Source organism: Cyprinus carpio, chromosome B9 (assembly GCF_018340385.1).
Source record: "Cyprinus carpio isolate SPL01 chromosome B9, ASM1834038v1, whole genome shotgun sequence".
Lineage (NCBI taxonomy): Eukaryota > Metazoa > Chordata > Actinopteri > Cypriniformes > Cyprinidae > Cyprinus > Cyprinus carpio.
Genome location: NC_056605.1, coordinates 19,218,039 through 19,235,545, shown reverse-complemented (window position 1 = coordinate 19,235,545; position 17,507 = coordinate 19,218,039). Strand labels below are relative to the sequence as shown.

At 38.4% G+C, this 17,507-nt stretch overlaps 1 protein-coding gene across 1 annotated transcript in view; it reads left to right on the top strand.

The window, feature by feature from the left end:
- The window catches only part of LOC109096346 (exportin-4-like), a 33,524-nt gene that overhangs the window by 13,369 nt on the left and 2,648 nt on the right, over positions 1 to 17,507 (top strand). Inside the window, exons 7-20 of the mRNA XM_042731355.1 lie at positions 691 to 803; positions 7,365 to 7,522; positions 8,828 to 9,002; positions 10,427 to 10,603; positions 10,878 to 11,020; positions 11,101 to 11,246; positions 11,488 to 11,665; positions 14,081 to 14,240; positions 14,442 to 14,611; positions 16,100 to 16,274; positions 16,396 to 16,689; positions 16,777 to 16,957; positions 17,046 to 17,167; positions 17,293 to 17,423. Coding sequence (XP_042587289.1) covers positions 691 to 803; positions 7,365 to 7,522; positions 8,828 to 9,002; positions 10,427 to 10,603; positions 10,878 to 11,020; positions 11,101 to 11,246; positions 11,488 to 11,665; positions 14,081 to 14,240; positions 14,442 to 14,611; positions 16,100 to 16,274; positions 16,396 to 16,689; positions 16,777 to 16,957; positions 17,046 to 17,167; positions 17,293 to 17,423 — 2,323 coding nt within the window. The remainder of the gene's footprint in view (positions 1 to 690; positions 804 to 7,364; positions 7,523 to 8,827; positions 9,003 to 10,426; positions 10,604 to 10,877; positions 11,021 to 11,100; positions 11,247 to 11,487; positions 11,666 to 14,080; positions 14,241 to 14,441; positions 14,612 to 16,099; positions 16,275 to 16,395; positions 16,690 to 16,776; positions 16,958 to 17,045; positions 17,168 to 17,292; positions 17,424 to 17,507) is intronic.

Sequence of the window (17,507 nt, the reverse complement as noted above, 5' to 3'; positions counted from 1 at the left end):
GTCACTCAGAGTTCTGCCGGCCCCTTGCTATTTTTAAGAAGCTGTAAAGTCAGGTCTGCTCGGGACGGACACAGGCAGAGGGGTGTAACACTCCAGCACACTCATTCCAGTGTGGCACCTGGCACTTCCTGGTGTCTGCTTAGCGAATGCGTAGGTGAGTCTCCACATGATTTGCTTTGACATATGCGGCTGTATATGGTAGACGTGCGCAGATACTGTAATGGTGTGTGTGTGTGTGTGTGTGTGAATGAGAGAGTGCTTGCATTTGTCTGCTGGGAGTGACTGTGGGTCCGGCCCAGAGGAATGCGTGGCCTTTGCCGGTAACTGGCTTTGATCAGACATTCCTGTGGGAGGCTTTTCTCTCTCTCTCCCTGCCTCTCGTTCTTTGTGTCGTTCCTTTTTTTCCTCCATCTCTTTCCCAGTGGGCTACATATGGAAAGGGGGAGATTTTGAGGTAAACATTTCGTGGGAGGGGACAGCGCGATTGAATAGTAGTAACGGTGCCATTGAAGAAGAGCGATAGAGAAGGAGCTGCAGAAAACAGATGCTGGGAATTCACTGCAGCAATTTTCCACACTCTTCTTAGTTCAGGACTGCACGGCCAGAGAGAAGTGACAGAAAGAAAAGGGGTTTAGAAACATCTTTCCTTATCCTTTCTGCTTTTGCTATTGCCCTTAACTGAGGTGTCACTGGGGAGGCACTACATTGCCATGTTTGAAGCGACTCAGAATGTCATGCTCAAGCCAACCGAGTCCTGGAGGGAAACTCTTCTAGACCACAGAGTCATGGACCTTTTCTTCACTGTAAGTACCAACTTATACATTTATTCTATCTGAGGTTTTTTCTCAACCTCCTGCTTGGAAATGGCTTTTTTGTTTTCTGCTTTTTACCTCATTTCTTAAGACGTTGTTCATTCAATACCTGCGTCCACTCGTCCACTGTTTATTCCTCTCATGTTATTTCTTCCTGCTTTAATTCTTCTAAAAAAAATTGTCAGTGACCCAGATTAAAAAAAAAATCATAAATATTTAGCATTTATAGAGATATAAGGCATGTTTAGAAGAAGTGAGCTGCAGCAGATTATTATGTGTTGCCTTAGAAGCAGTGGTCAAAGATGGAGGAGTCTGGCCTATGTGATGATTTAAGGGAATAAAAAATGATAAAAAAAAAAAATTGTATATAGGTGTGATATAAAATAATATATGGAAATTGTTTGGGATTAGATTTTTTTTTTTGTAAGTTTTTGAAAATTCTCTTGTGCTCACCAGAAATACAGTAAATATTATGAAATTGTTTTATTACATAAAATAACTCTTTTTGGGATTTGTTTGTTTTGTTTGTTTATTTGTTTGTTTTCAAGAATCTGAGGAATAATGCTCGCAGATTTTTTTGTGGATTAAAATCTTTCATAAAAGTTGTCTTAAAACCAAAACAATTCTCGTTCTTGTCTTAGGACAACTCTGATGAACTTTTTTGATCCACTTCAAATGTTGACTACTGTATTGTTTTAAATAGAAAAGTATTTGAGTTATTGTTTTTCTGTAACATTATAAATGCCTTTACTGTCATTTTTAATCAACTTAACGTATGAATAAAAGTATTAATTTCTTGTCTTTTTTTTTTTTTATAACTTTTGACCCAAAACTTTTGAACTGTATTGAAGGGGTGGTATATGATCTAGTATATGATGCTTTCAGCGCTCATGTATACATTTGTGCTTTTCATCTGAAACCGGATCTGTTGGTGACACAACTGTCCCAGAGCAAACCATTTTCCAGCTGTGAAGCTTGTCTGTGTTGCTCACGGCCAAAATGACAACATTACAAGGAAAAATATTAGGTAATAAGGTAATAAATAAGTGTATTACCCCACTGAATGATAATTGGTGCTGTCAGAATTGTACAGAGAAGCAAATCTATCATGAGCATTATTATATTACCATAATTATCCATAGTTTCTTTTTGATGTTGATGTTCAGTTTTAGATGGATAAATAAAGCTTAAGATTCCAGTCAAGAGTAGTGAATGATTTTCTTTTCAGTATTGTTTGATTAGTATTCACTAATTTAATTCGCTGTTTGATCTAGTAAAGGCCAAGCTGAACAAAATCATTTCATTTCATGTGCTCTATATTAAAGCTGCATAAATTTTAGATGCGGTTTTCTCCTGAAAATCATGTGTTGTGCATGCATTCTGCATAGTGCACCTTAAAATCATTAGAAATTCAGTCTAATGGTTCGTTATATCTCAAAGAACTAATGTCTGTGAGCCTCAGGTTGCAATGCGACATTTCTGTCAGGTTACCCTCGGCATCAGTGATGGATAGCGTTCTGCTCTTTCTCCATTACCATTACACGGTCTCCCTGAGGCATCTGCTGCCAAATAATGCTCTACTTTCCACCATCAGTTTTGGGTGGTTTCTACGGCCAGATTAGACGTTACTTTCCTTCACTCTGCTGCTCAGGAATGATTCCACAAGGTGCCAATATGCTGCTCCATCGTTCACGCCTCTTTTCTGAGAGGAGGCTGCGATCTCTAAACTGGCGACAAACTGCACAGCCCTCTTAACAAGGGTCGGTCTGCTGACCTGGAGGTCAAGGGCTGTTCAAACATAAGTGTCTCATTTGTCTTTTCTGGGATTTGCTGTGAGGGGTTTTAAGCAGACTGAAATAGCAGATAGATATGTTGTTGTTGTTTGTTTTTTTAAAAGTTATATTAGGGATGGGCTATATGGCCACAAAATCTTCACAATTCTTTTTCATATCAGTCGATATCATTAATTATGATGATAAATTTCACAGTTTAAAAGCATATTTTTGCTCCCAAGTGAACATTTTTGAAACCAGACTATTAATTGTGGTTGTAAACTACTCTTTATGGTCAGAACATGACAAACACTTCACGTTTTTTAATTTTTTAAACTTTTCCAGTAATATTTTCTTAACAAAATAAATATCTTAATAGGAAAAAATAATTTCTTAGTTTCTGCATGCTATAATTAGGGCTGGACCAGAATATTCGATTATTCAAATATACGTTTGGTGGGTTGGCATTTGATTTTCTATTTTGAGATTCGAATATTCTTTTCTTTTCTTTTTTTCTCGAACACCTGGCATCCCCCGCGAAACAGTTCTCATTCACCCTTGAATATGGATCGCCCATGAGTGGATGTCATTATTCAGTTCATCCGGAAGAGAAGACAAAAATGCCTCAGCTGTGTGGGAGCACTTTAAATTGAGTGAGGACAAGACAAAGGCAGTGTGCCAAATATGCGATTTGAAATTGGCCTACCACAACAGCACATCAAGTTTGAAAAATCACCTGAGTTCTGTTAGTAGTACGCCTATGGTGTATTGTTGTAAAAAAAAAAAATGAACTGCTTTTTATCCGGCTTGTTAATCAGTAATTTTACACATAATAAAAACATGAACTTAATTTGCTTGTAAAATACTTGTGAATATGGCAGTCATAAAAAAAAGTACAGTAGCCCAGCTTAATAATAATTTGTCTATATTAAAAGTAATCACTAGTGCAGTCACAGTGTCCGTGGAAAACGCTAGGTGCGCCGCTTTCTGCTTTTTTTCCCAAAGCCTTCGGGCGCTTGCGCTCTGGAGGCGTCTGCCGTTGCTAAGCAACCATGACCTACACTCTAATTAAATTTTCTGTGGTACAATGATGTAAAACATGAAAGCATCCATGATGGTAAATACATTTATATGTACTCTTAAAAAGTTCAGTTTCAGTAAAAAAAAAAACAATAGTTTTTTTTTTCTTTTTTCATCAAGGGCATGTTAAATTGATCAAAACTAACGGAAAAGACATTTGTAATGCTACAAAAGATTTCTATTTCAAATAAATGCTGTTCTTTTGAACTTCACATTCATCAGAGAAAACCAAAAACATGGTTTCCACAGAAATGTTAAGTACATATAATTGCATTTTAAAAACATGAGAATGCAAATGGTTATTATTACTATTATTATTAATATTTTACACCATATTATTTTGTAATACTACTGTTGGTAACAAATGAATAAAGAAAACTTCTTTCAAAAACATTTTAACAAATTTTTGAATGGTAATGTAAATTTTGGCTCTTTGACACTTTTTTGACAAAAGTAGAGATTGAGAGAAGAGGTAAAGATGGATAGGTCAGCAAGTGAGCCAGATTCAAACACTCATCTCCCGTGTAAGCACCACAGTGTCAAACAATGACTCTAGTTTGTACCATTAACTTAGGATTGTTTGAGAGTTCAGTGAAGTCTCTTTGGTGCTGAGCATGAAGTTCAGTGGTTTTGTGCCGGTCTCTCGGGGAGTTGTCTGGGCCATGTGATGTTTAGTGGTATTTCCAGTGTTTTTGTTAAGGGATGAGGAGTGGTCAGCTGTTACACCCTCTGTGTCTTTACGAGTCTCCTTGTAGCTGTGTGTGGTGCACTGGTTGTTTTTCTACACCCATGCCAGGGGGATCTGTGTGTGTAGGGGTGCGTTATTGAACAAGGGTTAGGGTGAGTGTGCGTGTGTCGGCCTGTCAGCAGTGTCTGTGTGTGTATGTTGGCTCGTCAGCTGTTGGTCCTTACTTCTCAGCTGTGCCCTGAACAGACGAGGGGGCGTCCAGACACGCGCTGCCGGGATCAGAGGTGACTAGAGATGAGCTGTAGGATTAGACTGTGAACCCTGGATTCAAAGCCCCTGTTAACAGCCTCCAGTCCACCCTCAAGTGGTCTGAGGAGGGGGCAAGCCATCCATCTAAAGAGAAGCGCTCTCTCGGCCTCTTTGATTGCTTTTCAGTGGTTTGGGAACATGCAGAAGAGAGAAAATGAAGCATAACTTAAATCTCATATTCTCTTCGCACCTAATAAAGCCATGGGTGCGCTAACATTTTCCTACCAACCAAACCGACTGAATGGTGTTTTTGTTTGTGGTTTTAGTTTAGGTTTGTTCTTACACCCTCACCCATTTAGTAACAAACAGTCACATTTTTATACATCCATAAAATGGTGAAACTCAGAAAAACATCTCTGGGTTACAATTCAATATAAAACACATAAAAAAGCTAGAGAAAAAATATATATATTTTGCTTAACCAAAAATAGATTATAATTTAGGACCCTTAAGTTTTGGATTGTGACATATATTTCCATGACAGTCAAGTACATTTCCCTTCAAATCCTTATTACAGTGTGTCTAGGCGTTTCACTTTTTTAGTTCTAATTTAGTAGTGATTCTCATTGCAGATTTTTTTAATTTTTATTTTAAATTTTAATATAACTTAATATTTATATCTCTGCATTGCAGCAATGAGAGTGATATGTTTTTATTTAATGAGTGATATAATTAATTTAAAACATCTATTTCTTTTTGTATTTATTACATATTTTTCTTTATTTTATGTTCTTTGTTTTATAATTTTGTATTTTGAGGTGCAGTATGATAGTGATTCTTATTGTCATTACTGTTATTTTATTATAAAAAATTGTTGTACAAAGACTTTAATTTTTTAAAATGTATTTTTTCATTTCAGTATTTTGTGCATTGCAGTGATGAGAATTTGTATTTATCTGTTTGTTTATTTGAGAATGAGGTGTCACAATGAAAAAAAGTAATTTTTGCATAATATTTTATGCTTTACATTTTTTCCTTTAAATACATTTCTTTATTTAGTATGTATCCATTCTTTTATAATTTCGTATTTTGTGCCCACACGTGTTTAGTGCTAAGCAAAGTTTTAGAAGCTGAGATCAGATTCGGACTCAGAGCATGTGCATAGTTTGTTTATGGTATAAACACAATCATGGCTTGTTATGGCACTCTGAGTATAACGCTGTCATGAGGTGATTGATTGTGGCCTCTTGTAACAGGATCTGAACATACTGAATGGGACTGAAAACAGGAGAGGATCTGATCCTCCCCGTGGACAGACACAAGGCTTTGTCTTTTCTCTATTTATAGGTCTCCCTGTCGCTTTTCTCTCTCTAGCATTGAATTCGGAGAGCTACCTTGTCTTGTTTTGATTTAGATGCCCCCCTTCGCCCCTTCTGCCAGACTCTAACTATAGTCGGACTCAAGGCGATTGGCATAGTTTGCATGGCGTGGATGTTCTTCAGCGCAGCTGTTTGTACAGAGCATGCTGCTCACAGAGCATTGGCCTTGTACTTTTTTCTTTCTTCTCTTTCCCTATCCAGTTCTCTCTCTCATCTGCCCCTCACACCCCTCCTCTCTCTTTCCCTTTCTCTTTCTCCCTCCCTCTCTTCTGCAGCTCAGAAGATGATTTCACACCGCTCTAGCAGACAGGGCTGTGCTATGATGTGTTAGCGTTAGCACTTTGCCCACTGGCTGATGTTCATCCGTGTATGTGTTAGGGAAATGCCGCTTTAGGTTTGTCCACGGTCTTCCAGATCGTTCAGAGGGCTCCGTCCAACACCGTGCACCTCTTCGTACAGCATCTCCGCCAGAGCGTCTGGCGAACAGACGAGCAAGAGTAAGATTCCAAGGATTTAGGAAAGAAAAAGAGCAAGGGAGTGTGCCAAACAGCCACATGTGTTGGAGACTCGAGTCGGTCCGCTCAGAAACGTTTAGCCGTCTCTCCAGCCATGTAGCTCTCTTTTCGCCGCTGAACGCCTCGGACTGGATTGGTAATTGAGAAGCCGATCTGATTGATTGGCTTGGGTTGTGGCAGCCAGGTGGCGAGACGCAGTAGTTTTGCCATTGGCGAAGGTGAGGGGTATTCCACAATTTTCCTCCGTTCATTATTCCACTGGGCAGAAGGTTTCAGAGACTTGCGTGAGATGAGAAATCGAAGACAGACCTGCGTATCTGTGCGTAAGAGAGAGCAGAAGAAAAAGGAGGCGGAGAGGGAAAAGTATGTTTTCGTATGTCAATGAGAGAGGCTTTTCTCTGTGATTCAGGGAGACTGTGTGCGAGCTCCCCAGCCTGTGTGTTTTGTCAGCTGCCCATGGGCCGGTCTGCAGTTCCTCCTGGACACTTTGAGGGGGCCTGTCTGGTTTTAACACTGTAGAGTAAACCTACGGTCACATTTACAGTCTCTAGAACCTCCGCTGCTTCTTTTCTCTCTCATGCGCTCATATGAAATCATGTCTCCTGAGAAGGATTTCAGTCTGTTGGTGAGCTGTGCTAATGTCGGTTTTGAGGGTTGATCATTAGGTCCATTTTATGATATCTTGATCTTTGTGTGGTTATTGTCGATGTCGGTTAGTCATTGAAGGTATACGTTTTGGCATTAAAATCTACTCTTGAGTTCAGAAAGTCGATCTTGTATCAGGCTTGCGCCTTTTATTATGCTTTAGGAAATAGGATCAGTTTACACCAGTGTTAATGAGTTGAAGTGTTTTTGTCTCTGTCTTGTAGGTGCACAGGAAGATCAGAGAGGACTCAGACATGGCGCAGGATTCCCTTCAGTGCCTGGCCCAGCTGGCCTCCATGCATGGCCCCATCTTCCCTGATGAGGGCGCTCAGGTGACCTACCTAGCCCACCTGGTGGAGGGATTGCTCAACATGATCAATGGGTGCGTTTCTCTGAAACCTTCCTTCATGTACTGCACTCATATGCTTGTCATTCACTAATGTGCTATTTTGTATTTAGATAACTCCATAGTAGTTGTGTCTAACAAATTGGACCTAATGAAAACATGTCTAGGTAACATTCACCCCAAAATCATTACAATTAAATTATTTACATTTTCCATTATTATTTTAGGACCAGTAATGAAATTTTACAGCAGTGCAAAACATTTTAATGATCTTAAACAAAGGCTTAATTCAAAATGTAATTAATTTAATTATTTTGATAGGTTTTTATTTTTTAAATATGGCTCAGACGTGTTCTTGACAGTGAGATTCTGCCATGATCTCAAGTCATAAAACTGGATGGGGACAATAAATAAATAAAATACTACTACTACTATTTGTAGTGGTATTTCTTTATTTTCTCCATTTATGTTTATAGAATCAATTAATTAAATAAAACTAAATAAATAAATACTATGAATTTTTTTTTAATTAAAAAATAAATGGAGAAAATGTGTGCTCATAACAGCCTCTTAAAAATTATTTTCTACGAGCCAGATATGATGATCTGTTAATAAAATTAATTTTAACACTGTTGTACAACATGTATTGGTGGAGTTGTGTGTTAGGACTTGCATTGTAAATGCTCTGTAATGTCTATAAAGATGGAATGATGTCTCTGCAGCTTTAAATAACACACACATTCTCTCATACACTGCTGTTTGGAATTTGAGAACAAGTAGGCGTAGTGAGTCGGGGTCTCTCTCCCCACTCCTCCCTCTCTCGGTCTCTGCCATTCTGTAATCACCTATTCCTGGAGCATTTTTCCAGTTGCATCATCGGAAAACCATGCGGCAGGTCCGCCAATCTGCCGTGATTGAACTCTTCTGCTTACAATTTAAGTCCATCTGATATGGGTTAGAGACGCAGTTGGGAGCATAAAGAAAGGCAGACCTTGAGTGCTCTTCCAGAACTAAAGAAGGAAAAAAAAAACTGTGTTCCCAGAAACCAGGTAGTGTGCAGTTTGGTGTTGGGGTTGAGATCTTAAAGTCTCCCTTTACAGCAGCTGGGGTATTTGTGCTTCTAGACAAATATTTTCAGGGAAACTAAACCATAAATGTTGAATTCCAGTGGATAAACATTTAGACTGTACCATACGTGCACTCTGGACCATTGCAGGTTTACACAGTATCTCATGCTACCAGATAGACCCAGATGATGAAGGTTAGTTGTTGAATGATCCTTTAAGGGACTGGCCTGCCACTGTTATTATTTGTTCTTACGTGTCTTTTACCCTGTGACAGGATTGAGATTGAAGACTCTGAGGCTGTAGGCATCTCCAGCATCATCGGTAACCTCATCAGCACATTTCCTCGAAGCGTTCTCACAGCTCTCCCGAACGAGCTCTTTGCCTCTTTCATTAACTGCCTCACACTGCTCACGTGCTCGTTTGGTCGCAGCGCCGCCCTGGAGGAGGTGGTGAGTACTGCATCTGTACCACAGCAGACCACAACCACACTTAACAGAGTAGCTGAGGTCTATGAATGTTAAACTCGTTATTCTTTTATTATGTATATATAGGGAGATCTGCTTTGTTGCAGCAGACATTTTATTGTATTTAATAGAAAAATAAAACCATTAAACCAGGGTATTGGCACTAATTTAATTTCAGTTAGTTATTTATTTGAGGTTGGTCAGAGTTTTTATTGTTTTTAAGTTTGAAGTCACTTATGCTCTATAAAAATAGAGCAATAACTAATATTGTGGGGGAAAAAAATTCCAATAAAAGTCTTTCCATTTTAAAACTTAATATATTCCTGTGATAGCAAATCGGATTTTCAGCAGTTTACTCCAGCCTTCGCATGATCCGTGATGCTTTTTTTTTTTAAAAACAAAAAAAGTATAGAAAGTTTAAAAGAACAAAACACTTATTTTAAATAGCAAAACATTTATTATCTTACAAGTCTTTGTCATGTTTGATCAATTTATTGCATTCTTAAGGAATACAATTATTAATTTCCTTCAAACTTTGAAATGGTAGTGTATATTAGAAAACTCTTTCATGCCAAATGAATAAAAATGCTAATTATATATTTTTGAACTTATTTACGGAACACTTAACTTTTTAATATAGGTGTATGATTTACACACAAAAACTGGAGAGTCTGATGTATGTGCTTTATAAATAGCTGTTTCCATCCAAAGTTACGAATTCAACTTAATATACAAAATTGGAATATCGCATAAAAATTTTGCGAATAAAGCACCTTTTCCATCAAGTGAGTTTAAGAGAACAAAATAGTCACTTCCTGGTTAACTTGCTCTAACTATCATAAGGAAAATTTTAGTTTTGTTGCAGTGTAGTAGAAGGCGCTATATATAATATTTTTTGTATATAATAAATTACGAGCTTCAGAGTCCGCATACAAAACGTGGTCATGTTATCTTAGTGCCGGAGCCTGCTGTTTAGGAACGCAGTTCTGGGAGTTAAGTTTTATGCTGTCCCATTGCAAAGTCACATGTCTTTTTTGATGCGCATTACGGAATTTATTCTATAAAAGTGTTTTCATCTTGGTTAATGCGCAAAAAAATGTATCCTACTCATTTTTAGAATTTATGTGCATCTTGGCGTTTCCATCCAGCATTTTTTTTAATGCGATATCCCAAAATGCGCATAAATATACTGTAGGTGGATGGAAACATAGCTAATGTCAATGTGTTATTAAATTATTATTATAGTTTAAGTACTATTAAAATGTTATCTACCCTATATTAGTTATTTAACATCAGGATAACATAGTAATATATACTGGGCTTGCAAACAGCATGGAATATTAAAAGAAGTGATGTGTCATGTGTCATGTTTAGGATAAAGTCAAGCAAGTATGTCTCTTTTCCTGTAGTTGGATAAGGATGACATGGTGTACATGGAGGCATATGATAAGCTGCTGGAGTCCTGGCTGACGCTGGTGCAGGAGGACGAGCACTTCCCCCGGGGCTGCTTTGTCCAGCCGGCCATGCAAGTCTTCAACTCCTACATCCAGTGTCACCTCGCAGCTCCCGACGGCACAAGAAACCTGGTCAGGATCTCCCTTCACACCCAAACGCATCTTTCTCACCATGTTAAATCTGATCTGTTAACATTGTCAAAATGTTGCTGGCTTACCAGTTTGTTGGTAATTTGTTGCTTTTCTTGTAATTATTTTGTTGACTTTGCGGTTTGCTTTTCATCGTAATTAAAATGGAAAAGCATGAAGCACAGCAAATGTCTAAAACCGTTTTCTTTCAAAGAATAGTCTGCCAGGTAACAGTTGCTCCGGAGCATTCAGTCATATGCTTTGTTTGACTTTTTAGACTGCTAATGGTGTCGCTTCTCATGAAGAGGAAGAAATAAACGAATTACAGGAGGACGACAGAGAGCTGTTCTCAGATCAGCTGGCCAGTATCGGCATGTTGGGCCGCATCGCTGCAGACCACTGTATACCTCTGCTCACAGGGTACAGGCACACAAAGCACTTCAGAGGAACCGCTGTAATAAACAACCACTGTAAGCCTTACATTTCTCCTCTGTTTTCAGTTTGCTGGAGGACCGAGTCACACGGCTTCACGGGCAACTCCAGAGACACCAACAGCACCTCATGGCCTCTGCAGACCCGGGCACGGTGGACCGGAAAGTTCTAGATGACCTTTACGAAGACATTCATTGGCTCATATTAGTGTCAGGTCTGTGTCATTCCTAAAGGGACATTCTGTCATCATTTACTGACCTCGCGTCATTCCTTTTCACTCACAAATGCGAGTAGCATGTTTAACCTCATATGTCTGTGGAGATTTCCATTCATCGAGGTCATTGTTATGTGTAATTCACATGCAACTGGACTTTGTTTTTGACTATTTGGAGGCATTTCTCCACTCAGTCAAGCTGCTTTTTGTCGTTGTGTTGAAGTATTTGGTGTTTTAACAGGTTACCTCTTGGCTGATGACCCTCAGGGTGAAACACCATTGATACCTTCAGAAGTGATGGCGTACTCTATCAAACACTCGACTGAGGTGGATATCAACACTACACTGCAGCTGCTCGGCTCTCCTGGAGAGAAGGCCACCTCCATCCCTGGATGCAACAGAACAGATTCAGTTATCAGGTAGAGAGACCTCACAGTATACATGTGACAGTGTGTCATTACTCTGTAAAGAAGATTCCCGTTTATCTGTGGTTAGTAGGTGTGTGAATTATGATATGATTTAGTTTTTCATTTACATTTTTCATGCATTAGTATCCAGTTGTCTTATTTTTTTTATGTCCTTTTTTACGACACTTTCACAAGTAGACCAGATGTTTTCAAGCTGAATCTTTTGCACTCAGGGCATTGTGCTAGGATATCGACAACCATGAAGATGTGGGAGGAGTTTGTGAAAGGATGTTTTCCACACAACTGAAAATGGTGGAAAATATAGTTGGGTGTTGAATTTGGCTTGAAATATAATTATCAGATTATTTCTGTGAATAACTTTTAAATGAAACAGACATGAAATGTGATGGTGGAACTAGATGGTTTTAGAGACTGAAAAATTCAGCTTTGCCATCACCGAAATAAATTACATTATAAGATTTATTAACATAGAAAAGTGTTATTCATTTAAATATTTCTCAATATTACGGTTTTCACTGTATTTTTAATCCGATAAATGCAGCATTCATGATCAAAAGAGATTTCTTTTAAAAACATTTTTTTTTAAATCCTGCCGATCGTAAGAATTTAATCGCTCGTGTATCTTTTTAACATCTGGTTGTCTGAAAATACCTTTTTCCAGATGTAGTGGTAAGCAGCCAGGTGCTGATCATTCTGCCTACAAGAACAATGACTTGTTTAAAGTGTATCACTCAGAATTGCTGCTGGAGAGAGCAGACGTGGTGTAGCACAGACCGTTTGATCTGCAGTTCGTTTGCCCAGCGGGGAATGCCCTGGCACGCGCCCAGCTAGGCCTGCCACGCGAACAGCAGCCCTCAAGTAGCCCCAGCCCCGGCGCCAGCCGATGCTGCAGCACCACTCCCCACACATTATTCAATTAGAGCCAGGCCAGGTGCCGCTCCGAGCCCAGGGTCAGAGGGGAGCGCTTGGGGCCCGGAGTCGTGCGTGTGTTCAGATGCTATTTCCAAGTTGATTGATTTTTAGTTTCTATTTTCAACGGTTCTTTAAAAAAAAAAAAAAAGGTTTTCATGCACCATTGTTGTATTTATTATTTTTATTATTATTATTATTATTATTATTATTATTATTATTATTATTATATACATATTAACAAAGACTAATTATAATAAAATAATAAAATCATTTATAATATTTTAAACAGTAATATAAATAACCAATAAATATTTTTATATCACAAATAAAAATGATATATTAAATTTTTTTAAAGTGCATATTATTATTATTATTATTATTATTATTATTAAAAGTAGTAATAGTAGTTGAAGTAGTGGTAGTAGAAACATACTATTACTGCTAATAATAGCAGTAATATATTAACATTATATTATAATAAATATTAATAAAATTCATAACATAATTAAAAATAAATGTTGTTGTTAGTATTATTATTAATATTAATAAATAATTATAATACAAATATTAATATTGTTATTTTCAACAGTAATAATAAATAAATTAATAAACAATAAAGTATTTTATGTAGCAAATAAAATATATATTTACATTTTTAAAGTACTTTATTGCTGTTATTTTTACTATTATTAAAAAATAATAGTAACATTATTACTGCTAATAATAATTGTAGTTATATATTAATACTATTTATATTATAATAAATATTAATATTAATAATACATATATAAATAAATACATGTTGTTTTGTTGTTGTTGTAGTGGTATTGTCTGCAAAAATCTGCCTGTAATCTGATTTGGGCTTAATGGATGGTGTTATTCCAAAACTGTGGAATTGGATAGAGGTGAGGATTGAAAGACTGGAAGGGCGCTGGGATGATGGGTAGGGGAGGGAGGAAGAATGTGAATGGTGGCGATGTGGAGGTCAAAGGATTTGAGAGACAGTAGGCTGGTGATGGGTGGGGGAAGCAGGCAGACTGTAGAGGATTTGGAAAGACAGTGGGCCAAGGGATTGTGTTTCCCAATAACAGTCACCGACCCCGCGGCTCCCAAATGTCAGTGAGGTTTTATCTTTACAAACAATGTGAAACATTTAATGTGCTGCACGCCGCAGGGCGCGTGGGATATCGCTCTTCCAGGATAGTAAGCTGCTATAATCCCTTTCTTGTGTCTTCTTTCTTTACCAGTGGAGGTGTGAAGGAATGATAGCGTTTGTTATTGTGGGCCTTTGTTGAGTCTCTGTGCATCTAGATAGAACCGCCATGAACTCTTCCATCCCTTCTGCCATTTCTCACCCTTGTTTTTCTTCTCTCTGCATTTTTCTGTAAACCATAGACTGCCAAATTCTATTTCAGATTGTTCTGCTGGCAGGACGTTGCCTCATATATATGCAGCTAGATTGCACTTCCATGTCTCTGTATCTCTCTGCCACAGGTTGTTATCGGCAGTGCTGAGAACCTCAGAGGTGGAGTCTCGGGCTACACGAGCGAGTCTGACTGAGCTCCTGAGTCCTCAGATGGGCAAAGACATTGTCTGGTTTCTTCGGCGCTGGGCCAAGACATACCTGTTGGTGGACGAGAAACTCTACGGCCAAGTGAGTCGCCAAAATGAGATCAATCATTGTGTGGAAACAGCAGGCATGATGTCTAAATGAAGCCTTCAGTTTGTTTCTGTTTTGGCTCTATTTAAAAATCACACACAAGTTCCTGGAACCGAACCTAGACCTATGTGACCCTTTATTACCTCTGACTCTTCTTCTGAATGTTTGTCTCTTGTCTTTAATTCTCTCCCTCAGATCAGTATACCTCTCAGCACAGCATTTGGAGCAGACACGGAGGGAGCGCAGTGGATTGTGGGATATCTGTTGGAGAAAGTGATCAATAATCTGTCGGTGTGGAGCTCTGAGCCAGAGCTGGCTAATGACACTGTGGAGCTGCTGGTGACTCTGGTGGAGAAGAGAGAGAGGTTTGTGTCTGCTTGCTGGAGTAATGCGTATGTGGGCATCAGTGAGGGATAAGTATTGAGCCTAACGCCCCGCAGGACAGCTGCTCACTGACAGGCAAAAGGAGGCCAGTGGTCTGCGCTGATGTCTTTATATACTGTCAGTTGATACAAGACCAAATGCTTTTAATATGCCCCGCCTGCTGGTGGAGTTGTGCTATTGCATTGCAAAGTGATTTCTTAACTTAAGATTGCATAATGCTACATGAATACAATTAAACGAACAGTAAATAGCACTGTGTATCAATGCAAATCTTTTTAGAAAGAAAAATTGGATTAAGGAGTAGTTTCTGACATTTGCAAACTCTTAGGTCCATTCATAAAGGGTTTTTTTTTAATAAAGAATGCTGTTTTTTTCCATAAAATCAAAGCATATAATGATTAGGCAATATCAAGCACAAAAAAGCACCATAAAAGTGATATTTATGATGCAACTACTTCAAATTCTTCTACAGTCATGTGATTGCTTTGTGTAAGGAATATACTGATATTTAAAGGGATAGGTCACCTAAAAATTAAAATTTGGTCTTTTTCTGTACCAAACCTGTATAATTTTTTTCTTCTGTTGAACACAAAAGAAGATATTTTGAGGTATATAGGTAAAGCAACAAGAAACTATTTAGTTACAAATTCTTCAAAATATCTTATTTTATGTTCAGTAGATCTATACAGATTCGCAACAACTTAGGGGTGAATAAGTGATGACAGGTTTTTATTTTTTGTTAAAGTCATTTACTGAAAAGCAATAATTTCTTCCATTGTAACTCTTTAATCACATTCACATACACTACAAATCAAAAGTTTGGGGCAGTAGAATCATTTTTGATGTTTTTGAAAAGGCCCAGTAAACAGCAATATACAGTAAAAATAGTATTATTGTTAAATATTTGTACAATTTAAAATGATTACAATGTTTTCTATTTTAATATATTTTATTACTGTGAAGCAAAGCTGAATTTTCAGCATCATCAGCTTCAGTGTCACATGATCTTTGAGAAATCATTCTAATATGATAATTTGATGCTCAAGAAACATTTATTATCAAGGTTAAAAACAGTTGTCCCTTTTTAATATTTTTTTGTGAAAAAAATGAGACATTATTTTAGGATTCCTGCAGCAGTTCAAAATAAACAGCTTTTATTTGAAATAAAAATCCTTTGCAAGGTTGTAATTTTTTTGACTGGCATATTTGATAAAATAACAGTATGTTTGAAACAAAGAAATCTTACTGACTCCAAACCTTTGGACTGTAGTTTATGGGCATGTTCAAACTTGGCAAATTCAAACTCTTGCATCTCTCATAAATAATAGTGATGCAACACATTTGAATGTTATACAGGTCTGAAATGTCATGAGTGATTGAAAGATTCCATTAACCTTTCAGTAAAATGTACTCTTCTGATATGAGGCTTGTTCATTTGTGTTTCTCAACTCTTTCCTCTGACGGTTCAGGGCCAATATTGTTGTGCAGTGTGAGAACTGGTGGAATTTGGCCAAGCAGTTTGCCAGTCGCAGCCCTCCCTTACACATGCTGTCCAGCTCAGTTCAGCGGACTCTAATGAAAGCCCTGGTCCTAGGCGGCTTTGCTCATATGGATTCTGATACCAAACAGCAATATTGGGCCGAGGTGAGGAGAAAATGATTAGAGACATATATTTGGAAGATCAAGCATAAAAATGCAGTAAAAAAAAAAAAAAAAACTGAGTTTATGAAGCAAGGCCTCGTAACTCTTTGTCCCTGCACTGCAGGTACTGCATCCACTCCAGCAGCGCTTCCTCAACCTCATTAACCAGGAGAACTTCGCCCAAATCTGTCAAGAGGAAGCTGTGAAGCAGGAGATCGTTGCCACTCTAGAAGCTCTGTGTGGCATTGCAGAAGCAACGCAGATCGACAATGTGGCATCTCTCTTCAGCTTCCTCATGGACTTCCTGTCCAGCTGCATCGGCCTCATGGAGGTCTACAGAAACTCCCCAGAAACAGTCAACCTCATCATCGAGGTGTTTGTGGAAGTGGCCCACAAACAAATCTGCTACTTGGGCGAGGTGAGACATTAGCGCTTGCACTGATTTCGATGTGATCACACATCCTGAATATGTGTTTCAACGCACCACGTCTCTGTCTCTCCACAGACCAAGTCTATGAAACTGTACGAGGTGTGCTTGACGCTGCTGCAGGTTTACTCCAAGAACAATCTGGGTCGCAAGAGACTAGATGTAGCCGCAGAGGAGGACCAGTACCAGGACCTTCTGCTCATCATGGAGCTCCTCACCAACCTGCTCTCCAAAGAGTTCATTGACTTCAGTGACACTGGTATGAGCGTTCATTCATGATTCACGTCATTTGCTTCATAGCTTGTGAGCGTTTACATGAGAGATGAGGAGGAACCTTGTTTTTTAAGCAGATGAGGTGTTTCGCGGGCAGGAGCAGAGCTCTGGTGCTGGACGGGCCGTATCAGCTGCTGATGTTGTGCTGTATGGGGTGAATATTGTGCTGCCCCTCATGTCTCAGGACTTGCTTAAGGTAAAATTACAGCTGTATTTTGAAAATGATTAATTGAAGATGTTCTTACATCAGTAGACAGCAAATGCTTAAAAGTAAAAGGTGTGGTACAGTATTGAAACACACTTTCTTTCTTTTGTACCCAGTTCCCTTCTCTGTGTAACCAGTATTATAAGCTCGTCACCTTCATCTGTGAGATTTTCCCGGAGAAGATCCCTCAGCTGCCTGAGGAGCTCTTCAAAAGTCTCATGTGCTCCCTGGAGCTTGGCATGACCTCGTATCCTCTCTCGTAAGAGAGTTATGTTATTTCAAGTTTGTGCTTGCTAAGCATATTGTGTTTGATTTCCTTGTTGAGAGTTTT